Source organism: Giraffa tippelskirchi, chromosome 2, assembly GCF_054371585.1.
Source record: "Giraffa tippelskirchi isolate mGirTip1 chromosome 2, T2T-mGirTip1v1.2.pri, whole genome shotgun sequence".
In the NCBI taxonomy this organism is placed as follows: domain Eukaryota; kingdom Metazoa; phylum Chordata; class Mammalia; order Artiodactyla; family Giraffidae; genus Giraffa; species Giraffa tippelskirchi.
This window is the reverse complement of record NC_137276.1, coordinates 60421695-60444556: the sequence shown is the minus strand read 5'-3', so window position 1 is coordinate 60444556 and position 22862 is coordinate 60421695. Positions and strand designations below refer to the sequence as shown.

Here is a 22862-nt window from a genome sequence, read left to right as displayed (position 1 = left end):
TTTGAAAGAAGAATTTCCTATTCTGTGTTCGAGCTTACTAGAAAGCACAGCAAAATAATCAAGTATCATAAGAGTGAATGAGTGAATCATTGTTTAGGAAGTCAGAGTGAAAACCATTTCTGGCTTCATTCTTAACTGGCACACACAAAAAAATATGTAACCTGAAAAGAAACCTCAAAATTTGGGTTGCTAAGAAGATTTAGCAACGGTGGGTTATTGGTTGTTATTTTCTGTTTTTGGTTTGGTTTGATTTGGTTTTTTGAAGAGGGGATGTTACGGGAGCATGGAAATATTTACTGTGACATTTGATCTCTGATATTTACATGTTCCTGTTTGACTGAAATATAGCATGTATTGAGGTAAGAACCAATCATATTACTGATGTTCAAACAAGGGAGCAAGGGAGCCCACACTCAGACCTGGGATTCTTTCCCGTCCATCTCTGCCTACACACATGACCCCCAATACAAAATAATTTAAAGAGCATTGACATCTGAGGAAAATCACGTTGACTGTTTCCCTTCCAGGATTCACATCATGGAAACATCCGCTGCCAGATAACTTTTAAATCTGTCAGCTTCGTATTTCCTCACTGCAGAGAGGACACTGAATGGCCTGGTCAGGTCCGGGAAGGGCTGCAGCATCTGCAACTGGAGCGCAGGGCCCCAGGGCTCACAGGGAGACTGCAGGTCTGGTTACTCGGGATCCCCTGAAAGGCGCACGTATCTCTCAGCCTTGCCCCCGCTTTCATGGTTCCCACTAACAGGTTATTTGAGGGGGAAACTGGCCCTGCATCGTTTCTAATCCTCTCCTCCCTCCTTCTCTTCTAAAATGACAAGCCTCATTTCAGCTGCCCTGGGAGCCCGAGTGCATTTTCCACAGGCTCTGGCTTATCACATGTCAACTTGCCTGCCTGCTCACGTGACTGTTCCTGCAGGCTCCTCAGGCTGGGGGCGGGGGGGGGGGGGGTTGCAGCGGGGAGGCACTAGCTTCTCAGCCTTGCATTCCTCTCACCTTCAGTAGCGATTTTGCCAAGATACTTTCCCTGCTGACTGGTTTCCTTCCCCAGCTCTTTTCTTCCTTACAAACACACGGGTGAGACTTGACAAGGCCCAGCATTTGTCTAAGGAGGCTGTATGATCTGTTCTCTCTCAGTAGAAAGTGTAACCTTCCTTCAGGCCTCGCTGGAGGGGGCTGAACACTGTGGCCAGGGTCCTTTTCTCAGAGGGATATGGTGCCCAGCATTTGTGTCAGCTTCCTTTCAGTGTATGGATGTATCCAAACCTTTGATGAGGTGACCCCTACTGTGGTTTTTTGGATGGTATTTGGTAAAAAGCAGTGTATTATAACCCCACGATGTAGATCCTCTTGTGCATCCAGAGTATTTACATATGTCCTGTGTACTCTTTGTGCTAAAAATAAATACAAACTACCATTTACTTTAATCCAGAATAAACTGACAGCAACTAAACCTGCGCATAATGCAATTTATTGTGGATGAAAAAGTGACCAAAGATTTATATCTCTGTCAGCATATTGAAAAGTGCACAAATTCATGGGAAGGAATTAGCCTTTGTAGCAATAATGAAAACAAAATAAAATTGAAGTGAACTAAAATGACACACAATAAAGTGTGTTGTCTAAACTTCAGCAGAGGACTTAATTCTTCCTGTCACAATTTACATCTGCAAAATTTTACTCAAGGAAATGTAACCTTGTGAAAATTAATGACTTAAAGAGATTTAGAAGGTATAACCAGTAAAATTTGATATTTGCCAAAAGCTGGTGGAAGAATTTCACCTTAATGTAAAAAATTACATGGAAAAGAATTAATCCCCTTTGAAAATAATTTCAATAAAAGAAAAATGAAAATGTTAAAAATAGAATATGGCTTGACTTTGAATTTAAAAATTAAGAAATTAAATTGATGTAATGTAGTTTGCTCTGAATAATTAATATTTTCTGAAAGAAAAAGTACCAGGCTAGTTTGTGTTATATTCATAAGCCTTCAGCCCGAGCACCCTAGGGGTCAAAATGGCAGAATTCAGAGGTCCACCATGGCAAAATATCAGGGTCAGCAGAGCAGGGTGAGAATATCCCTCCTGGGGTTGTTTTATATAATAAAGGAGACAAGATTTTAAAAAAAAATGCACTCATTTGAGAGACTAGACAACCTCCCTTGAGCAGTGCTGTTTGAGGTGGTCACTTCAGTACTTAGCAAGGATGGCATGCCCACCAGTCCATGGAGAGGACAGCAGAAGCCTTTATACACCTTTTGGGGTTTAGCAAGTGCTGCATCACCATGGCACCCTATTCCAAGCCAAGACACAGATTATAAGCTGAGACTCTTGCCTGAAATCATGCTCAGCTAGTTTGGGAGGAAGTCTCACTTTGTCTTCTCTCCCTTTCCATGGGTCAGGTGGAGAGCCTTTCCCTGTTTTATTTCCAACCTAAGGCTTCCCAGATGGGTCTGCAAATGAAGGGAAAATATGCTCCCCACGGAAGGTAGACTTTGTCCTTCCTGCTTCCCCTAAAACTGCTCCCAAGCAACCCCTTCCCTTAAGACCATTTTTAAATCTCTCTTCTTTTTGTTTTCTTTTAACATCTTTTCTTTGTTCTTAAGTAGCTTATGCTGAAGAAGGCTGTTGTACTTGGAGCCTGCAATTCTGCAAGCTCTGCTAAATCCTGTGTGATGTCCACAGTGGAGCTGATAGTCCATCACACAGGCTGACCTCATAGTATTGCTCCAGCCACTTCTCAAGACCATAAAGATGGCTGTTTATTCCTTCCAGTTTCCAGTTTACTTAGGACCTGCACATAACAAAGGCCGAGGAATGCACTTTCTGGGGAATGTCCTTTCCCTGTATGATGTTTACAGCTCTTAAGGCTGGATTATAACGCTCCTTCAGTCCACTGCCTCTATCCAACCAGACGTACTGATTGCTTTTGTTTTTGTGGGAGGAAAGTGTTGAGCATAAAAACAACATCAGTGTTGAGGAATTGAGGCTGTTGCCTTCTGTTACTTTGCAAATATTTAATCTGTGTATATTTTTAAAACATTTCAAATGTTTGTCATCTTAACGAAGGTTAAAGTATGAGTGTTTAACAACTGAAATTCCTCACTTTATGGATTCTGTTTAAATTGTGTACAGATAATTTGAATGGTATTAAATTTACCTATTCAAATATTTATTGAACACCTCCTTAGTACTAAGTACTGTTTGAAGCACTGGGTATTAGAAATTGAGGAGGAGGGATTATTGTAGAGGTGACATGTTCACACCATGTATAATGTCACACAGAACCTTCCATAATGAACCAGAAAGACTCTCCAAATATTTTTTCCATCTCTGAGCCCACCCACGTCTTCACAATATCATCATCACTCTTCAGAGGCCACAAAGGGTCTGGTTCCTTGCTTTACCCATACAGATGGGAGAACAGGAGTTGAATGAGGAGTCCTCTGTCCCTTGCTTATTTTGTAGCACTAATTGGAAGGTGCTAGTGATCACAAACAGATTACAATCTGTTTGTCATTACACAGTTACACTTACATACATTTGTGATAATAGCATTTAAAGCAATGACTGCCAAAACTATCATTATTAGTGATAATAAAATCTATACTTTCTCCATGTTACAAAGATGAATTTATTGGTCCAGCCGGTATTCCATCATCAGATGAGTTTTTGTATGAGGAAAGACTATTATTCTTTCACAGCTGAAATACAAATGTAGACCATTCCCTCTGATATTTAGTCTTCAGTTCTATTGAACATAGAGTTAGGAGACTTGAGCTATGTCAAAGCTAGGGGGACATGAGCTAATTAGTGGTGAACATGTCCCAGCTCTGGTTGAAAGCTGAAATGCAGGTTGCAAGAAAGTGAGTGGAAATTCTTTCCTTGGGTGTTTGGAGGTCCAGCAGAGCTCCCTTTTATGTATTATGGGAAAATGGGCTGGATGGGTTTCAAGAGCTGACTTGGTTCAAATCAACTTTTGATTAACCATTGGCTCTGTCTCCTACATCAAGCAGTATAGTACCTGGCATCCTTATCTTTATAAAGGAAACATTCAGAAATGCTGAATCATCTATTTCACAAGCAAGGTGGAACTCTGGGATATCTGGCCTCTTGCCCTCATTTTACAAATGGGAAAACCAGCCCAGTGAGGGAACGTATGTGGGTATGTGTCCTCAGCTGTGAGAGGCCAAACTGGATTTAAATACAGGTCTTTCCCCACCTCCCCTTACTAAATAGATGGTAAGACCAGGCCATCTGGGATGTCAGCAAATCCTGGGGTGTTTGCTGGCCTCTGCAAGGGTATCCAAAGATGTCCTTTCCAGGACACTAATGGTTTTCCTCAGTCCTATCCCTACCATCGCCACACTGGTGCAGCCAAGAAAAGACGCTGAGTCCCAACCCCCAGGCAGCCCCAAGGTCATAACCTAACCTGCATAATTAGAACACCCATTCGAGTGTGGGGGTGGGGGACATTTTAAAGATAAAGGACCTCTTTAAAATAGATTTTTCCCAACATATCTTTTCCAGAACTAAAGTTTTAAGAGCTTACAGTGATGGCAGAGCTGGCTACTTAAGAAAAATTAGATTGTCTCATTTGGTAGGAGAAGATTCCCAAGGGGACAGGGCACTGTCATTTTTCAGGGCTCCCCAAAAGGAACCCCGCGCAGATAGCTTCATGTCAGCCTGATTCACGGCAAGCCTGCTTCACTTATTATGGCAAAGCCAGATATTTTAATTAAAAACACTACATACGCCATTAAATGTGTTGTTCCCCATCTAGTCCCAAGACATTTCGAGTTTGAAGAGATACAAACAAGTGAATGCATTGCAGATGTACACAGAAACTACCGCCTACCGAGTCAACACCAGCGGGTTCCCGAACTCCAACCTCGGAGCGCCTCCCCATCAAAACGTTCTTTGCAAGCAAACTGTTTCCTCCGTAGTTTTCACAGTTTATGGCAGTTGCCATGATGGAGAAGGAAGGCTGAGGGAGAGCAAGAGAGAGAGAAACACACAGTCACCGTGTCCCTTCATTTATGAACAGATCCTATGAGGTTACAAATAACCTTCATGACATAGCTTTCCCCCACCCCCCCCATGTTAATGTTATTTACTTATTTATTTATTAAGCATGAAAGTCCTCTTTGAGGGCGGGGTTATGCATCCCCAGCTGTGAGCTCAGGTCAGTGGCTCAATTAAGGCTACCACTTGGTTAATTTCAGCAGTCGTTGGAGGTTCAAGTTCAGAAATCTCATCTGACTTTAACTGTCGCTGGCCGTACCACCTTTCTCCCCAGGGAGCAGCAGCAGCTGGATTTCATTGTCAGCTGCCAGGCTGTCCCTGCGCCGTCCTGGAGGAGCCCCACAGACTGAGGGCCTTCCTTTCCGGATTTTATTCAAGGTGACAGCTCCTCACACATTGGCGCTCTGACCACCTCAAGTAGCCAGGATATCAGAGGGTATGAGTATGGTCCTCCTGCAGAGTCCAAATTTAGATTGACTGAGGTCATCCTCGGGCCTCATGACCCCAGTGCTCTGATGGAACAGGGCTGCTAGGAACTTGGCCATGGTAGCAAGTTTCATAATGATGTCTGGGGAGAAATACTGTGCAGGAGCAGGCGAAGAAGACCCCAAGTGCTGGGGAGTGATGTCAGCTTTTGTTAGAGCGGCAGACAGTGTTAGAATATCCTTGGCATAATATGGCTCTGGTATCTCTGTCAGCATCTCTGTTTTCTGTCACCACACACAATCCTGGGCCTGTCTCGAGCCCTGACAGTGTCTTTTCAGATCAGGTTATGCCAGCCCGGAGACTGGCTCTGCTCCCCACCACACAGCCCCTTTGTTTGAAGTCGGCCCTCTTGTCATTAATGCACTCGATGTCTATTTAAATCTGAGGGTGAGCATGGTATCTGTTTTCCCATCAAGAGATCATTGACAATATTAATACCTCATGTCCTTGCCTCATTTTCCAAGCTCTGACACTTTGCCACAGTCTCCTGCATTCATCAAACAGCCCTTTCTCACCAGGGTGTCTGTAAACATTCTCACTTTCAGGCCCACAGGAACAGGGCAGGCCTTAAAAAGGACTTTTATCAGTGCCGACCAGAACAGAAGGGCAGGATTGTGTGTGCCTTAGAACACATCCCCTCCCTCCACATTACAGCCCACGTTCAGGACTATTCAGCTGTTTCTAGAAGGGCACTTGCTATCCAGTTTGTCTACAGGCCAGGTCTGCAGTTGAAGTTTGCCATGGAGAGAGTGCAGAGAGAAGAAACTCAATCTCCAATGTGCTGGAGAGTTTCCTGGAGCAAATGCACCCACTGGTGTTTTGTGTGTGTGTGTGTGTGTGTGTGTGTGTGTGTGTGTGTGTGTCTGTATCTGCTTTTCATTCTTTCACTCAAGAGAAAGACTATGTTCTTTATAACACCCGACAGCCATATTCATTTCTTTTTATAAAAGTTCTTGCTGTCTTGGTGCTGTAGAGAGAAATTAACATCCCATAGCCTCATCCTTCCACATTCTTGAGGATTTCTTGAAATCAGTTATGTTTAAGGAAGCCCTTTGTGGATTTTCAAAGACTTTTGAGACACTCCCACCCAGGCTTGTAGAGGGTGCTGTTCCAGGACTGCAGCCTCAAGAGCCAGGCCCACAGACCTGTCCTGGCTCTGATGACCATGTTAGCACAATTCTAGGTGCTGTGTAATTCAGCACAGTAAAGGGAACAGCTCAGTGTCAACAGCCCAAAAGAATAATTTAGGCCCCAAGAAGGGTCTCAGGGAGGTTTCATCCAACCTCAGTGTTTCCAGGCACCACACCAATACTGGAATGCAGAACCTGGGGACTGGGGGCCAAGGAGAAAACATGGCCAAAGGTGAAGAGTGGTCCACAGTGAACTTTCTCAGGGGACCCTAGCAGGAAACAGAGGTGATGACAGCCAGCCCAAGGCCCATTCTGAGGCCATGAAATGATGTCATCCTCTCCCGATTGCAAACTTGCAGAGATTCTGTGACCCCAGCAATTCTCCATGTTGTCCCAAGTCATCCAAACCAAGGAACATCTGCCTTGTCTTTAAAAGTTTCTAAGTTATTTTTAATCCATGTTGAAGAATACGGTCTCCAGTTCTGTAGTGGAGAAATTTCTCCTGTACAATGACCCAAGTGTTTACCATGTAGGACTTCTGATGTGAAGAACCTGCATGATTTTCAAGTGCTAATTTATCCCAGATGAATAGTAGATGGTGGTTGTTAGTTTCACATGATCAAAATAATGGGGAAAACCATGTATATAGGTAACTATTTTTACAGACAGATTTGTATTTCATGAATTTATGTGTTATGGACACTTTTTTTTTTTCTGGTTATACACATTTCAGAGACTCGAGTACTCTTAAGTAGTAAGACAACTCCATGAAGCTGAGCTTTAAGTTAGTTTTTCTTAAATTAGAAGGAAATAAACCAAAGGTGGCAAAAATCAAATTTTAGTTATAAATATTTTCATGCAAAAAAACTGATGTTTTCTTAATAATCCTGCAAAGCTTTCAAAATAACTATGGCAACTGATTTCTTATGGGTACTTAGGATAAATGGTGAGCTGATTGAAAGGTTTGACCTTATTCTAGGGGCATCATTTAAAGTCCTCTTATAATCTCTGTGAATGACAGAAAAGCTGTATATGGAGCCACAAAATTATTTAAAATAAAACTGAAGATGAAAATCAAGGGCATTCCAACCTGAGAGTATAGTTCAGGACCCCTGTAAGAAGAAACTATTTACTGTCAGAGGTACTGTTACTTTCCATGTGGCGTTTTGTGAACAGCATCCTTCCTTAATCATCCATTGTGTACTTGATGTCTGCTGCGATTTGGAAGGTTCTGTCTGGATATTAACAAAATTGATTCATGATAAAGGATTTGAAATTCCACATTCTGGAAGGATTGCTTTATATCTTTTATTTGGGCTGAGCCCATCTTTTAATTCTTAATTTTCCATTTTTAGAAAGTCTACTAAGGGAACTTGGAGAGAGAATGAGGGTTTTGCTTTGTTTTGAGAAGTAACTGGCCAAACTAGAAAATTCTTTAAAATGTGAAAGACAAATGATGCAGGAAAAATATTCTTCCTAGGAGCCTGTGCTCTGGTGACATTTTATTTGAATGTCAACTCTGAGGATAAGGAAGTAGGATCCTTCTCTTTGGGGGCTTAATCCATTTGTCACCATCCACAGGCTTTGTGATGAACTTTCTGCCTTGCAGCACCAATGTTTTCTTGCTATAATACTTGTGCCACCAGTAATAATTGTGTATCTTTTAATTTGCAGGTGTCCTGGGGAAGTGTCGCTATGTTTACTACGGGAAAAACTCAGAGGGCAACAGGTTCATCCGTGATGACCAGCTCTGAAAGGCAAGTTCTCTATGCCTTAGCCAGTGACATGAGAGTTAGAAAAAAAAAAAGCAAAAATAAAGGAAAAACTAAATGAAAAGACAATGGACCACATCCCTTCTCTGTAGGAAAGCTATGACTTCAGCTTTTGGTACCTTCTGCTGACTTTGCCAGGCCTGTCAGGATCATCCTTCTGCCTTAGACTGAGTGGTAACATAGAGATTGACATGATTGCCCTTAAGCAGGTCTCATCCACTAGGGTGACAGACAGTGGTGGCAAAGCACCAGAGCTGACAGGATGAACACCATGATAGATTGCCTGGCCCCTCCACTGCTCACAGGGGAGCAGAGGTCACACCTGGGGCCTCCCTGAGCATGCTCAGTGGTTGTCGTCAAGTGCGAGAGACTGTCTTTAGCTTGCCTATTGAGCAGAGATCCTTCTGATACCATTGTGCTGTGGGTTGATTTTTAGTGACACAGTCAGTTTAGAGGAAGCCTCCTCTCTGTTATTTCCCTTAAATCTTAATCTCTTTTATTCTGCATAGTCCCCTCCCACCCCAACCTCATCATCCTTTAGCATTTTTATCACGGGCAATTCATTCCGGTTAGTTTTTTGGAGAACAGAAGAGGTGAGTTCTTAGCCAGGTTGTATTTTTATGATGAGCTTTGTGCTCTTACAATTTGTTGTTTGGAGTAAATTGCTGTCAAGTTTTGTTCATTTCTAAATTCTCTTTTTGCCCTGAATACTAGGCAGTATCAGGCATCTTCCCCAACACCGGGTTCTATCCAAGGACTCTTATTTATTTATTTTTAACCACATACCCTCCCAGCTACGTCTGTGGCCATATGTGTGTTTGGAGCTGGCTTACTCCTTTGGGTGCTATATAAAGGTAGTGAGGTGATAAAAGATAGAGCAATGGGTCAGGAAGTTAAAAAGGAAAGTGGAGACTGTAGAAAACATTCACTAGACCAAAGAGTTTTTAATAAAAGGCACAAACCCTTTGAATTTAGTATATTTCTCAGAATCTCTCAGAAATGAAATCCACAGCTTGTGAGATGGTCTTTGTATACCTTTGTTTATATTCCAGCCCTAATGTTACAAGAAAATGAGCATGATCATGCTGGTTGGATGGCTGTAATTCCATTTAATATACTGGTACACCAGTAGAGGATGTTTGAAAGGCTATTTGCTCTTGACACAGTAGCATTTATGTTTATTTTTATTTAGACCAAGTGTTCATTGTCCGGAGTCTCCCAGTATGCGGTTAGTTTAAGGACAACAAAACATAAATGAGAATCATTCCTAGTTATGGATACCAAAAGACTAGAGAGCTGCTAGGGTAAAAGTCTTTAAGGATTCAGAACCCCTGAGACACCCAAGAAGAGCCCGCTTTCTCTGTTCTAGTCCATTTCCATGGCCTCTGGCCTACTGAGTCGACACAGTCCTTGAATGACTTGTGCTGGGGTTGGCAGGAGTCCTTCTTGTAGAATACACACAACATTTAGTAATCAGTTATTGAGACAAATTTAGATCAAAATCCTTAAGACCATTAATAATTAGAGAATATTGAATGTTTGGCTTTATCTCTCAAATCTGTTAATAACCAGAGTCAAGTATCTTTACTCTTTTTGATCTACAAAACAGCATTGGGATAATGCTTTAAATGAGCTGTATTCAGCCCCACCCTGGTTCTTTGTTTGAAAGCATCAGCACATGTTTTGTCCATGGCATATTACGGGCAGCCAGAGTCCTGTGCAAGGGCAGCTAGACTAGTCCAATGTCACATCCAATCTTGTGGCACATATATCCTTGTCTTTATAAAAGGCTTTAACCCTGCCTCAAACAATAAAAAAGCACTTGTGAACTGACCACAGAATTTTTCCATCTTTATTTTTCTTACTTGTTTACTTTTCTTAATGTCAGAACCATTTGTATCATGCGCAGGAATGTCTCCCTCAATGCGAGCTTTGGAGGCAAAAAATATTTTTGAAATGAGTTATTGACCACATTGTTTCCCTCTCTTTGGGTTGTTTATTTTCTTCCAAAATGGTGTAATAACTTTCATTGAGGTTAGCTTTAATTATAATTTACATAAAGGCCTTAAAATGGTATATTCGTCTTAATGATAGAATTACAGTGAGTTCTGTTTCTCTTAAAGAGGGATAATGATAATGAATTAGTGTTGGGTTGTTTACAGTTCCACTGTTTGTTAAGGAAGATTTGCTGTGCTTGAGCGAGATTTTGGTCTGAATTGGCAGAGAGGGGAGTGATGCGGCATGCCTAGCTTAAATCCCTAGGAATTTCCCAAACCTTGTTTTTCAAAGTAGAGAATTAGAAGGTAATAAATTTAGTCCAAGTTCAGACATACTTCATACCCCCTTTCGCCTCTTGGTCTTTCTACTTATGACCCTGTTCCACTGAGTTTCTTCTTCGGGATTGTGGTGTCGGGCAGCCCTCTGTCCTTCCAGGACACCCATCTGACTTGAGAGCCCCTGCAGTAAAGGCCATCCTAGAGTCCTCTGTTGCCTCAGCAAAGGCAGGGCGGACTGTCTCTTTCCTGAGTAATGTAATTTTATAGAACAATTTGTTCCTCGGGGAATAATGTTTTTGATTGTGGGGAATCCTATTAAAAGTATAACTATTACAATCATTTGCTTTTACTTTTACCAGCCTTGCTCATAAACCCTCCATCTGTTTGTTGCTTTAAATAGAGGAACATTATACGAGATTATCACTAGATCAAGCTGCATGTCTGAATGCTGTGCTTTTTCACATATTCATGTGTACTGAGGAATATAAGAAAGCAACCCACAGATTCTGGATAAAAGGATTTTCATTTTTTGTTTGTTTTGTTTTGTTTGTGTGTGTGTATTTTCCAGCAGAGATGTATCTTGCACATTTTCAAGGGAAAATGTCTTTCTAAGAAGTAACCTGGCTGTCTTTCTTGTCTTTGTTAATATGCAGATCAAAAGCAACCCGCAGGGCTCTTTTCATCAAAACAATAAGAGTATTCAGTAGTTGTTCCTCGTAAGAGCGGCCTAAGTCAGATGTGCATTGCTGTCTGATGCCCAGGGTGGACAATACAGAGTCCACTAAGACCCCTCCATGTTGTCCATACAGCACAGCTGATCCAGTGTGACATTCACCATCTGCTTTTCCTAATTCTCTTTCCAAGAAGAAGCCTTTGCTGCAGAAGGCTCTGAGTATGACTTGACTCTGGCCTCTCTAACTTGTCTAAATACAATGCTGTAAACTACCATGACTAAGACCTAGAAAGGGGAAGAACACTGGAGGGGCCCAAGACATGTTGGTTACTTGGTGTGATGGACCATCAGCCTCTGATGAAGCAGTGTGTTATTTCTAGTACATCAGCAACACTTAGAAGATCTGAACAACATCCAAAGACAGTCACCTCTCTGAAATGATTATCTTGCTACAAATTTACCTGAAAATATCCAGCAGTGGTAGTTCTCCTTTGGGTAATTATAATCCTGAATGTTAAGTTGCCACTTTGTGGGTGGGGGAGGCAGTGTTATTTGTACATATTAATGTGTTAGCATATGCTATTTTTTTCTAGAGTAGCATGGAATGTGGCAGCCTAGGGCAAAGGAGTTTTCCTAAGAAAGAAGAGAAAATTCTAAGTTTGGAATATGTCTAGGGACGAGTGGCTAAAGTAAGAATGATGTAAGTGGTAATACATGGAATCATGCCAAAGGAGAGCTTGAAGCAGAGCCTAGTGCAGAATTAAAGTGTGAACTCTTAGTGGATAAGGAAATAGGGTGCTGAGGGAATAAGGAAAAGAAAGGGAAAAGACAGTTGATACCAATTAGAAAATTTGCTGATGTTCAGCACTAAAGTGGTGTTGAGCAGTTTTTTCTCATCAAAATGGAATCATCTTTGATCTGAGTCATTTATATACATTGGATCAGTTCAGTTCAGTTCAGTCGCTCAGTTGTGTCTGACTCTTTGCGACCCCATGAACCGCAGCACGCCAGGCCTCCCTCTCCATTACCAACTCCTGGAGTCCACCCAAACCCATGTCCATCGAGTTGGTGATGCCATCCAACCATCTCATCCTCTGTTGTCCCCTTCTCCTCCTGCCCTCAATCTTTCACAGCATCAGGGTCTTTTCCAATGAGTCAGCTCTTTGCATGAGGTGGCCAAAGTATTGGAGTTTCAGCTTCAACATCAGTCCCTCCAATGAACACCCATGACTGATCTCCTTTAGGATGGACTGGTTGGATCTCCTTGCAGTCCAAGGGACTCTCAAGAGTCTTCTCCAACACCACAGTTCAAAGCATCAATTCTTCAGCACTCAGGTTTCTTTATAGTCCAACTCTCACATCCATACTTGACCACTGGAAAAATGTTGGATACTAATCCCTTATTGGTTATATCATTTGTAAATATATTCTTCCATTCAATGTATTGTCCTTTCATTCTGTCAATGGTTTCCTCTGCTGTGCAAAAGCTTTTAAGTTTCATTAGGCCTTATTTGTTTATTTTTGCTTTTATTTCCTTCACTTTAGGAGACAGATTCAAAAAATATTTCTCTGATTTATGTCAAAGAATGTTCTGCCCAGGTTTTCCTCTAGGAGATTTATATTATCTGGTCTTAGATTTTGAGTTTATTTTTGTGTATGGTATTAAAGAATGTTCTAATATAACTCTTTTACATGCAGTTATCTAGTTTTCCCAGCACTATTTTTTGAACAGATTGTCTTTTCTCCATTGTGTGTTCTTGCCTCCTTTGTTGTAAATTAGTTGACCATAAATGCATGGGTTTATTTCTGGGCTGTCTATTTTGTTCCATTGATCTGTGTCTGTTTTTATGTCAGTACCATACTGTTTTGATCCTGTAGCCTTGTAGTATAGTCTGAAATCAGAGAGCATGATTGCTTCAGCTCTGTTCTTCTTTCTCAAGATTGTTTTGGCTATTTGAGGTGTTTTGTGTTTCCATACAAATTTTAAAATTGTTTGTTCTAATTTTGTAAAAAAAAAAAAATGCATTTGGGATTTTGATAGGGATTGCATTGAATATCGGAAAAGGCAATGGCACCCCACTCCAGTACTCTTTTGCCTGGAAAATCCCATGGATGGAGGAGCCTGGAAGGCTTCAGTCCATGGGGTCGCTAGGAGTCAGACACGACTGAGCTACTTCACTTTCGCTTTTCCCTTTCATGCACTGGAGAAGGAAATGGCAACCCACTCCAGTATTCTTGCCTGGAGAATCCCAGGGATGGCAGAGCCTGGTGGGCTGCCGTTTATGGGGTTGCACAGAGTCGGATACGACTGAAGCGACTTAGCAGCAGCAGCATTGAATATGTAAATTGCCTTGGTAGTATGGTCATTTTAACAATATTAACTCTTCTAGTTCATGAACACAGCATATCTTTCCATCTGTTTGGGGCATCTTCAATTTCTTTCATCAGTGTCTTAATATTTTTCCATATATAGGTCTCTTACCTCTTTAGGTAGGTTTATTCCTAAATATTTTATTCTTTAGATACAATTGTAAATGTGGTTGTTTCCTTAATTTCTTTTTCTGATAATTAATTCTTAGTGTGTAGAAATGCAACAGATTTCTGTATATTAACTTTGTATCCTGCAACATTACTGAATTCATTAATGAGCTCTAGTAGTTTTCTGGTGGAGGCATGTTTAGGGTTTTCTATCTATAGTATGATGTCATCTATGAACAATCATAGTTTTACTTCCTCCTTTCCAACTTGGGTTCCTCTTCTTTCTTTTTAGTGTTTCGATTTTTAATGTTCCTGCTACTTCCCTGGTGACTCAGATGGTAAAGTATCTTCCTGCAATGCAGGAGACCCAGGTTTGATCCCTGGGTCGGGCAGATCCCCTGGAGAAGAAAATGGCAACTCACTCCAGTATTGTTGCCTGGAAAATTTCCTGACAGAGGAACCCGGCATGGGGTTGCAGTCCATGGGGTTGCAAAGAGTCAGACATGACAGCATCTAATACAACAGAACAACACACTATTTAACTTAGTCTTTCATAAAAAAAAAAAAAAATGTACTCTAACTTTTACCCTATATTTAAAGTTTCTCAGGCTATCTATGATAGCATAATTGCAAGAAAAAAAATTTTCTGGGCTTGCAATAACTTATTTAAAACAATAACAACATTTCTAAAATATTTTAACTAATTAATTGGCTTATCAAAGAGAATTGTCAAAAGTCATCCTAAATAGTCTGAAAAGTGTGTATGTGTGAGAGAGAGAGAGAAAGAGACTTCAAAATCTGTGTAGAGAACTCCTAAACTGACATTGTAAATAGCTTTCTAACTTGCCTGTGAACTCCACAATAAGTCAGCTTTTACTCATGTTACAGTGCTGCATAGAAAAATGTATCTGCATCATACCTAATTAATTAATATCTACTTTGTGTCTTCTTTTCTTATAAACCAGTTACCTACTTTTTATGACTTGCTCACGCTGTGGTGTCACAGAATCATGATGTTTTTGGTTTTCATCCATCTACAACATTTGAGACCTAATTTGAACATAGCAAGATCATTGTTTAAAGTATAACATAGAGCAGTTTTGTTTCAATTAGGTGATACCATTTTTACTAAGTGAAAAATAGTACATGAGTTATTTCAGAAAGTTAATATATAAAACTAAGTTTCATCAATAGACTATCCATATTTACCTATTTACATACTTTCATTCCCAACTTCCATATTTGCCTATTTGCATATAAAGACAGTCTTCCAAAAAACTCCATTATCTGCTGAGCCATAGTATATAATCCACTTTCTGTAGCCACATTAGCTTTCTCTCTGTTGCTCAAACATAATAAAAGTATATTTATAATATACTAAATATAATAATATAATATAATAAAAGCATGCCTCCAAATGAAATACTCTCCTCTCCATCCTTTAAAACTTTACTTGATATACCCAACTGAGAATGATACATTGTCAAAGAATTGCACTACACTGTAAAAGGTTTGCACTTAAATAGTCTGTGCATTCCTTGAAGTTTAAAGAGGTTATGATGATGGTGGAGGTTACTATCATGAGAGTCAGTGTAGATATCTTCACAAATCAGGTTTAACTGCTACATAACAAATTAAATTTAACTGAAAAAAAATTACAATCTCAATACCAACTTACTAGCCAGGCCTATAGGTTTACACTACAAATATTTTGTGTGTCATATAGATACAGGATATTGACTTATCATATATTAAAATGGATTTTGCAACCCTGTTTCAGCAGTTTGATCAGTGGACCATTTAGTGGGCAATATTATATTCCTGGATTCTTTGCTGTTTTATTCATACACATGTGCATAAGCACATACATATATTATAAACATATAAATGTTTTTCCTAGAATTATTTTATGATATAACATTTAATCAAGCACAATACCTATTTTATTAAAGTACAGTACTCAAGAAACTAGGCACACATATGGAGGACATTTGTGAGTGAAAAGTGGGCCTAATTATTTAATTTAAAAACCCTAACATTTGCATGTACTTCTTATTTCCTCCCACTCCTACTGGATCATTGATTTCTCTAGAAATATTTTCTAAGTTATTCCATAGTTCAGGTTGTCCTCTCTGGTTTTGAAACTGACTTTAAAACCTATGCTAATCCATATCCAGAAGGACACACTTGGGGATGCACTCACTCCAAAGATGTTTATTGGGCACCTTCAATATCCTAGAAATTAGAAATATAAGAGTAATAAGAGATTGGCTTACTTCTGGATAACTTTTATCTGGAGGAGACTGGTATCAGTTCAGTTCAGTCATTCAGTCGTGTCCGACTCTTTGTGATCCCATGGACTGCAGCACACCAGGCTTCCCTGTCCATCACCAACTCCTGGAGACTGATATACATATAAATAATCATTATATGCTATGATGGGCACAAAGTTAAAAATTGCACCAAAGAACTACATGAATCAAGGCCCAGAAATGACAGTGAGAAATTAATTCCAAATGTAACCATATCCCAACCATGTCTACAGTTAACATCTTGATCCCAGCTGCTGTCATTTCTTACCTGGATCATTCATCCCGACTCCACTGCTCACCAGTCTCCTAATTCTACTCTTGCCTTTCTACAGTCTATTCTTAACAGAAAGTCAGTGCAATCTTTTAAAAAATGCTAAATCATAATCTGTGTCTCCCCTACCCATGGTTTCCCATCTCATTTAGAATAAGAGCCACAGTCCTTACAAGACCCTATGTGGCCTTGTATGATCTGTTCTAGAGAAATCATGAGAAATTTAGAGAAATCTAGAGAAATCTATGAGAATGAAGAAAAAATAAATGCAAATATCATTCCCTATCACTCTCCATGGACTCTCTTTACTCCAACCACACTGGCCAGTACTGGACTTTGTATTGCCATTCAGGTCTTTGCTCAAATGTCACCTCCTTAGAGAGGCCTTCTGAGACCACTCTATCTGAAGTAGCATTCCCGCCCCTCATCTCACTCCACTTACCCTACTTAGTTTTCCTCCGCTGCACTTGTCTCCACTTGACATATTATATATTTATGGAAGTGGGTATTTTTCGTCCAAACAAAGGGAAGGACTTGTTTTGTTCTGGGCTAAAAGATACCTTGCATGTGCAGACACTCAATGCATAATTGTTTTATGAATGAATGAAAGAACTTCACAGAAGTCTGTTAGGCTGTGTTTATAGACATATTGTTGCATATTAAACAGGATGAGTCTCTTTCATCAAAGAGATTTTCACTTGAAAAATCCACCCTCCCCCTTTCTTTATCCTGAATGAAGCAAACAAACTGCTTCATTCTGTTTTAGAACAATGTAGAATGTGGAAACATGAAAAATGGGCAGTGGAAATGGGTTAACAAGCAAACAGGAAAGGAAGGTTAATGTCAAGAAGCAAAATGACAAGATGATGTGCAACTTGGCCTTGGATGGATTTGAGATTCAAGGTCTGCGTTATAGGGGCTTCTCTAGTTACACCTCAAGCAACCAGCAGGCTATATGAATTTGGTTTTGGACACACCTGGCTGTCTATATCAGAGACTGTATACCTGGAGATAGAAGGCCTTGTCATTCATTCAGTTAAAATTTTCAAACAGAATTTAACCTTTATTCTCAGTGTATACTTCTTATTTTTTGTTATTCAGTCCCTGAGTCATGTCTGACTCTTTGCAACCCCATGGACTACAGCACGCCAGGCTTCCCTGTCCTTCACTATCTCCCAGAGTTTGTTCAAACTCATGTCCATTGATTCAGTTCTTATATATACTCACATATGTATATATATGTGTGTATATATATATGTTCTTAAATATACTTATATATGTATATATATGTGTGTATATATATGTTCTTATATATACTTATATAATTCTTACATATTGTATACACATATGTATATTCTTAGTATATAGTTCTTATATACGAAATGAGATTTAAAGAGAAATTCAAAGGGAGAGTAATATTTATAAAATGAACTCTTGTCAGATATAATTAAATTATTATTTATCCACCATGAATAGAACTAAGTTACTTTAACTTTGTAACTTAGCATCACAATCTTCTCAAAACTTCAGCTAGGTGACTGTAAGTTAATGAGGTATTTTTCCTGTCAGGAATGAAGTGCAGAGTTTTATGAATCTAATTAGGTAACGATAATTATCACTTATGAAAAGACTGTAAAAACATTTTATAGATATCAATTAATTTAATCATGCAACAACTCCATCAGGTCAGTGCTCTCATCACCATTTTTAAAATAAGGAAAGTAAGGCCCTGAAAGGCTCAGTCATGAGGACTGGGTCACATATAGGTGAAAGTGATGGTCACTCAGTCATATCACACTCTTTGCGACCTCATGGACTGTATGTAGCCTACTAGGCTCCTTTGTCCTTGGAATTCTCCAGGCAAGAATACTTGGAGTGGGTAGCCATTCCCTTCTTGCCTGGAGAATCCCATGGACAGAGGAGTCTGGCGGGCTACAGTCCATTGGGTCACAAAGAGTCGGACACAACTGCGTTACTAACAGTTTCACATATAGTTAGTAGCTGTGAGTAGCTGTGAATTCCATGATGTTAATTCAGGCTCTCTAGGCCCCAAGTCCATGCTCTTCTTCACTGCAATATCTCAGTGAAAGGCATTCTCTTACTTTGTAAAATTCACATTTTTCTGATGATGGAGTTGCTGCTTAAAACATGTTTAAAAGTCCTCTTTTGGAACAAATCTTAAAAGCCTCTTACAAATCACTCATAAAATGAGGCTTAGGGTGAGCAAAAAAAAAAAAAAAAAAAATAGCATTCCATAACTCTGTGACCCAATTCATTCCCTGAAATAAGTTTTTAAAAATTACATTATAAATAAACCCAAGTTACCTTCAAAAGAAAAACATTTTCTATGATTTAAGATTTTTTGAAGCCTTTCTATGAACACTTAGCATAGTGACTTTAAAGAATTAATTGCCTGGAAAGCTCACATCCTGGTTTCTGCTTTCAGTCAGGAAATCATTAGTTATGTTGAAAATTTGGGAAAACTCCATCTTAGTGGATGGTTATGAATGGTGCCCCAGAACCTAAAGGCCAGCTTCTCCTTCTGTTCTGCTCCCTGCTTTGCTCCTTTGTCTGGCTTTCACTTCCCTGCTGGGTAGGGGAGGAAATGGAAACTGTCCAAAGGCAGCTGAAGTGAACAACCACTGAAGGTAAAGGGGACTACAGTGTTTCTTCAGACATGAAATTTAGGGACTTTGTGAGATATGAAAGTGCTTCGCAAAATACAGTGATACACAAGTATAGATAACTATATGGTAAACTTAAAATCTCTGAAGGCATTTTCAGAAAGGAAGTTTTGGAAATGTTTTAGGTGATCGATTTCATTCCTGGAGTCAGAGCAGTCTCTCAAGTTGACAACTTTGAAACAGGCCAAAGCACAATATCTGCATCATTCCTAGAGTGGGAACTCCAAAGTTAGTCACCTTTTTATAGCTGAGTCTCATATACCGCTTGTAAACTAGACCAATGTGTTTTCTAGGTAATCACTCAGAAATCTGTCTTTCCTCTCTTGCTTCCAACATATTTCATCTGTTGTTATCTCTCTGACCCTAGACTCCTTGTTGTATGTCTGACAGCAATGCCACTTCTAATTTTGACCATTCATTCTCCTTTAGTTTTACTAATTTCCCAGACATTTCTTCTGGCTTGATTCGTCTACCTTGGGCCTTGACACTTGTACCCAGACCTTTACTTTGTTTAAACCTTTGGTGTCCCCAGTTGCCTTGGGTAAGAAATTTCATTTTAGACCCCTGTAATCCCAACCCTGACTAGGTCATACCCCTTGGGGAAGATCGGAGGGAATTTGGACATCACTTATTTGATGTATATTTAAAAATCCTGAATCTTGTCAACACTCAACCCTGGTTTAATTTACAACTAAAAATCCTAAACTGTGGCTTGAAGCTAGCCTCATTATTGCAGGCTAAGTTTTATCTCTGATGGTTTCTCTTATCTTTACATTTTCCCCATTTAGCTATTAAAGCAATTCCCAGTGGTTTTTGGTTCTCACTAAAATCGTTTTCCTCTTCTACACTGTTTGGCAGAAACTGGGAAAGACTATGGCCTTTTGTTCATCAGTGCCTGTATTTGCTTCTAATTATAAAGTGCTACTTCTCACCACCTAAGGAGGACTGAGAACTTGTGCATGCATATATGTATGCACATACATGTTTATTTATATACTTAATCCCTTCTTTTCATACAAATGGTTTCACATGCAATGTCCTGCACTTTCTTTTTTTTTTTTTTTTCACCTAACATCCCTAAAGAACAAAATGGATGATATGAGGGTCCGTTTTATGTGACAACTTGACGGACTGAAAGTACCCATGTTAAACGCTATTTCTGGATGTCTCTTTGAGGGTGTTTCTGGATAAGATTAGTATTTGAGTTGGTGGACTCTGAAAGTAGATTTCCCTTCTGAATGTGGGTGGGCATACTCTAATCTATTGAGAACCTAAATAGCACAAAAGGCAGAAGGAGGAATTTGCCTCTTTTATTTCTGCCTCATTACTTAAGCTGGACATTGCATCTTATCTTGTACCCTTGGATTGAGCTTTACACCATTGTTTCTTCTAGTTCTGAGACCTTTGGATTTAAGCTGAATTACAGCACCTGCTTTTCTGGGTCTCCAACTCACAGATGGCAAAGCTGGAACTTCTCTAGCTCCATAATCGCATTAACCAATTCTTCATAATAAATATTTATCTGTATCAATATCTTATTGATTCTGTGTCTCTGGAGAACCCTAATACAGATGGTATAGTATTGCTAAAAGACACACTAAATCAAGAAGATATGATCATGCATGCATATATGTCTATCAGTATAGATCCACATATAAAAAAAACTGCTAGAACAATATGGAGGGGAGGGAAAATAAGCAATTTTGGTTGGCAACTTGTAGACATACGTTCTTCAGTGTGTTTCAAATCTTAGTAAAGTTTAAAGATTTAGTAACTCTATAAGTTTAAGTGCTTCACAGTTACACATACATCATTTGGCAGTATAATTATTTACACTGTTTCTCCACTTATATGTTTTTGTGGGTTTGAAAAGTAAATTTTTAATTTTAACTCATTTGAGTGCAGTGGTTTATGATGACACTTTCTCAGACAGTGGCTCATTGGAGGAAACCTCTTGCTAGGCCATTTAGGTCACTTGATCTGTCTTTATTAGATTTGTCCTCACAGGGTCTTGTGCAAACTGTCTCATGTGCTCATCAAAACCTCCTTCTCTGGAGGACCTTGAAGCCAGAAATAAATGTAGTTCTTTCTATCATTGAGAAGCAGCTGAGAATTTTTTACAAAGTTTGAAAACCAACTAGAGTGATGGGTAGCACAAGACAGTAGTTAAGTTGAATTTTAAAAAGAAACATATCAATATTTTAAAATAGTTAACTTTTCAGATATTATAAGTCAGTAACATGTGAAGTTCTGAAATGATTGAAACTTAACACTGCAGTAAGACTCTTGGGACTCCCTTAATACTCTAGATATAAAAACGTAACTTTAATGTGTTTGCAGATCATCTTTTGTGAGTCTTTGGCTTACCTTTTTCCTTTATTGTCTTTTGATGTGATCAAATTCCTTAGTATTTATAAAATATATGTACTGGAGAGTGCCAGGGCTGTGATGTATTTGACATAATTCTTCAATACCTTGAAATCATGAAGTTATTCTATATTTTCTTTTAAAAGCTATAACATTTTGTCTTTCATGTTTAGGTGTTGTATCCATCTAGAATTTCCCATGTAGTGGTGCAATTTGGGATAGAATTAAACTTTTTGACTACATGGCTAGCTTATTGTTCCACTTTAAATGTTCTTTCCTTTTCAGAGCCATCTGTGGCATTACCAAATTTGTGTATATATGCGGAGTTGTTTCTGGGCTCTCTGTTTTATTCAACATGGGTAGCTACCTTCTCTTGTGCCAATATTACCCTATTCTAATTTTCCACATGCTATAGCTGTGTGATTTTTTTTCTCCTTCCTTCTCCTCCTCCTTCCCTCCTTTCCTTCCTTCCTTCTCTCTATCTTCCTTTCTTCCTTCCATCCAATGATCTTCTGCCTTCCTTCCTTTCCTCAATTTTATTGAGGTATGATTTACGTACAATAAACAATTCATGAGTTCATTTTAAGTTTAAAGTTCGAAGAATTATGCCAAATACATGAACCTATATATTCACAATGCCAATCAAGATATAAAACCTCCCCATTACCCCTAAAAGTTCCCTTATACTCCTTTAAAGCCAGAACCCCCAACCCTACTCAATGACTCATTTATTTTTTGTCATCATAGATTAGTTTTGCTTTTTCATGAACTTAGTATGAATAGAGTCATGTAGTTTGCAAAAAGTTGGACATGACTGGGTGACTGAATAACAACAACAAGCATGTACTTATTTTGTGTCTGGGTTCATTTGCTTAGTATTATGTTCCTGAAATGTACCTACATTGTTGCTTTTCATTCCTGAATGGTATTCCAGTATATGAAGATACAACAATACCACAATTTGCATCTCCACTTTCCTTGGTGGACATTTGCCTTTTACCAGGTTTGGGGGTATTTTTTCTGATTCTTCTATACAATACAAAATTCACCATTTTAGCCATTTTTAAGTATAATTTAGTGGCATTAAGTACATTCACAATCTTGTGCAACCCTTGTCACTCCACTATGCTGAACAGAAATCCCAAAGCTATTAAACAATAACTCCCTATTTCTTCTTTCCCCAGCCTCCAGTAACTTCATTACACTTTCTGTCTCTGTGAATGTGCTTATTCTACATACATCAAGTGGAATCATTACAGTATATATCTATCCTTTTTGTGTCTGACTTATTTCACTTAGCATAATATTTTCAAGGGTCATCTATGTTTTAGCTGTCTTAGAATTTTATTCCTTTCCTTTTTACAGATGAAA

At 39.3% G+C, this 22862-nt stretch overlaps 1 protein-coding gene across 26 annotated transcripts in view; it reads left to right on the top strand.

The window, feature by feature from the left end:
- Positions 1 to 22862, top strand: part of LRMDA (leucine rich melanocyte differentiation associated) — a 1316989-nt gene that overhangs the window by 1111867 nt on the left and 182260 nt on the right. For 13 of the 26 annotated variants that reach the window (XM_081564365.1, XM_081564339.1, XM_081564537.1 and 10 more), the window contains one exon: positions 8333 to 8483. In XM_081564365.1, coding sequence (XP_081420491.1) covers positions 8333 to 8412 — 80 coding nt within the window. In that variant the 3' untranslated portion in view covers positions 8413 to 8483. Of the gene's footprint in view, positions 1 to 527; positions 1466 to 8332; positions 8484 to 14149; positions 14428 to 22862 lie in introns of those variants that run through there. The other 13 variants (XM_081564329.1, XM_081564346.1, XM_081564565.1 and 10 more) reach the window with 3 other exon arrangements.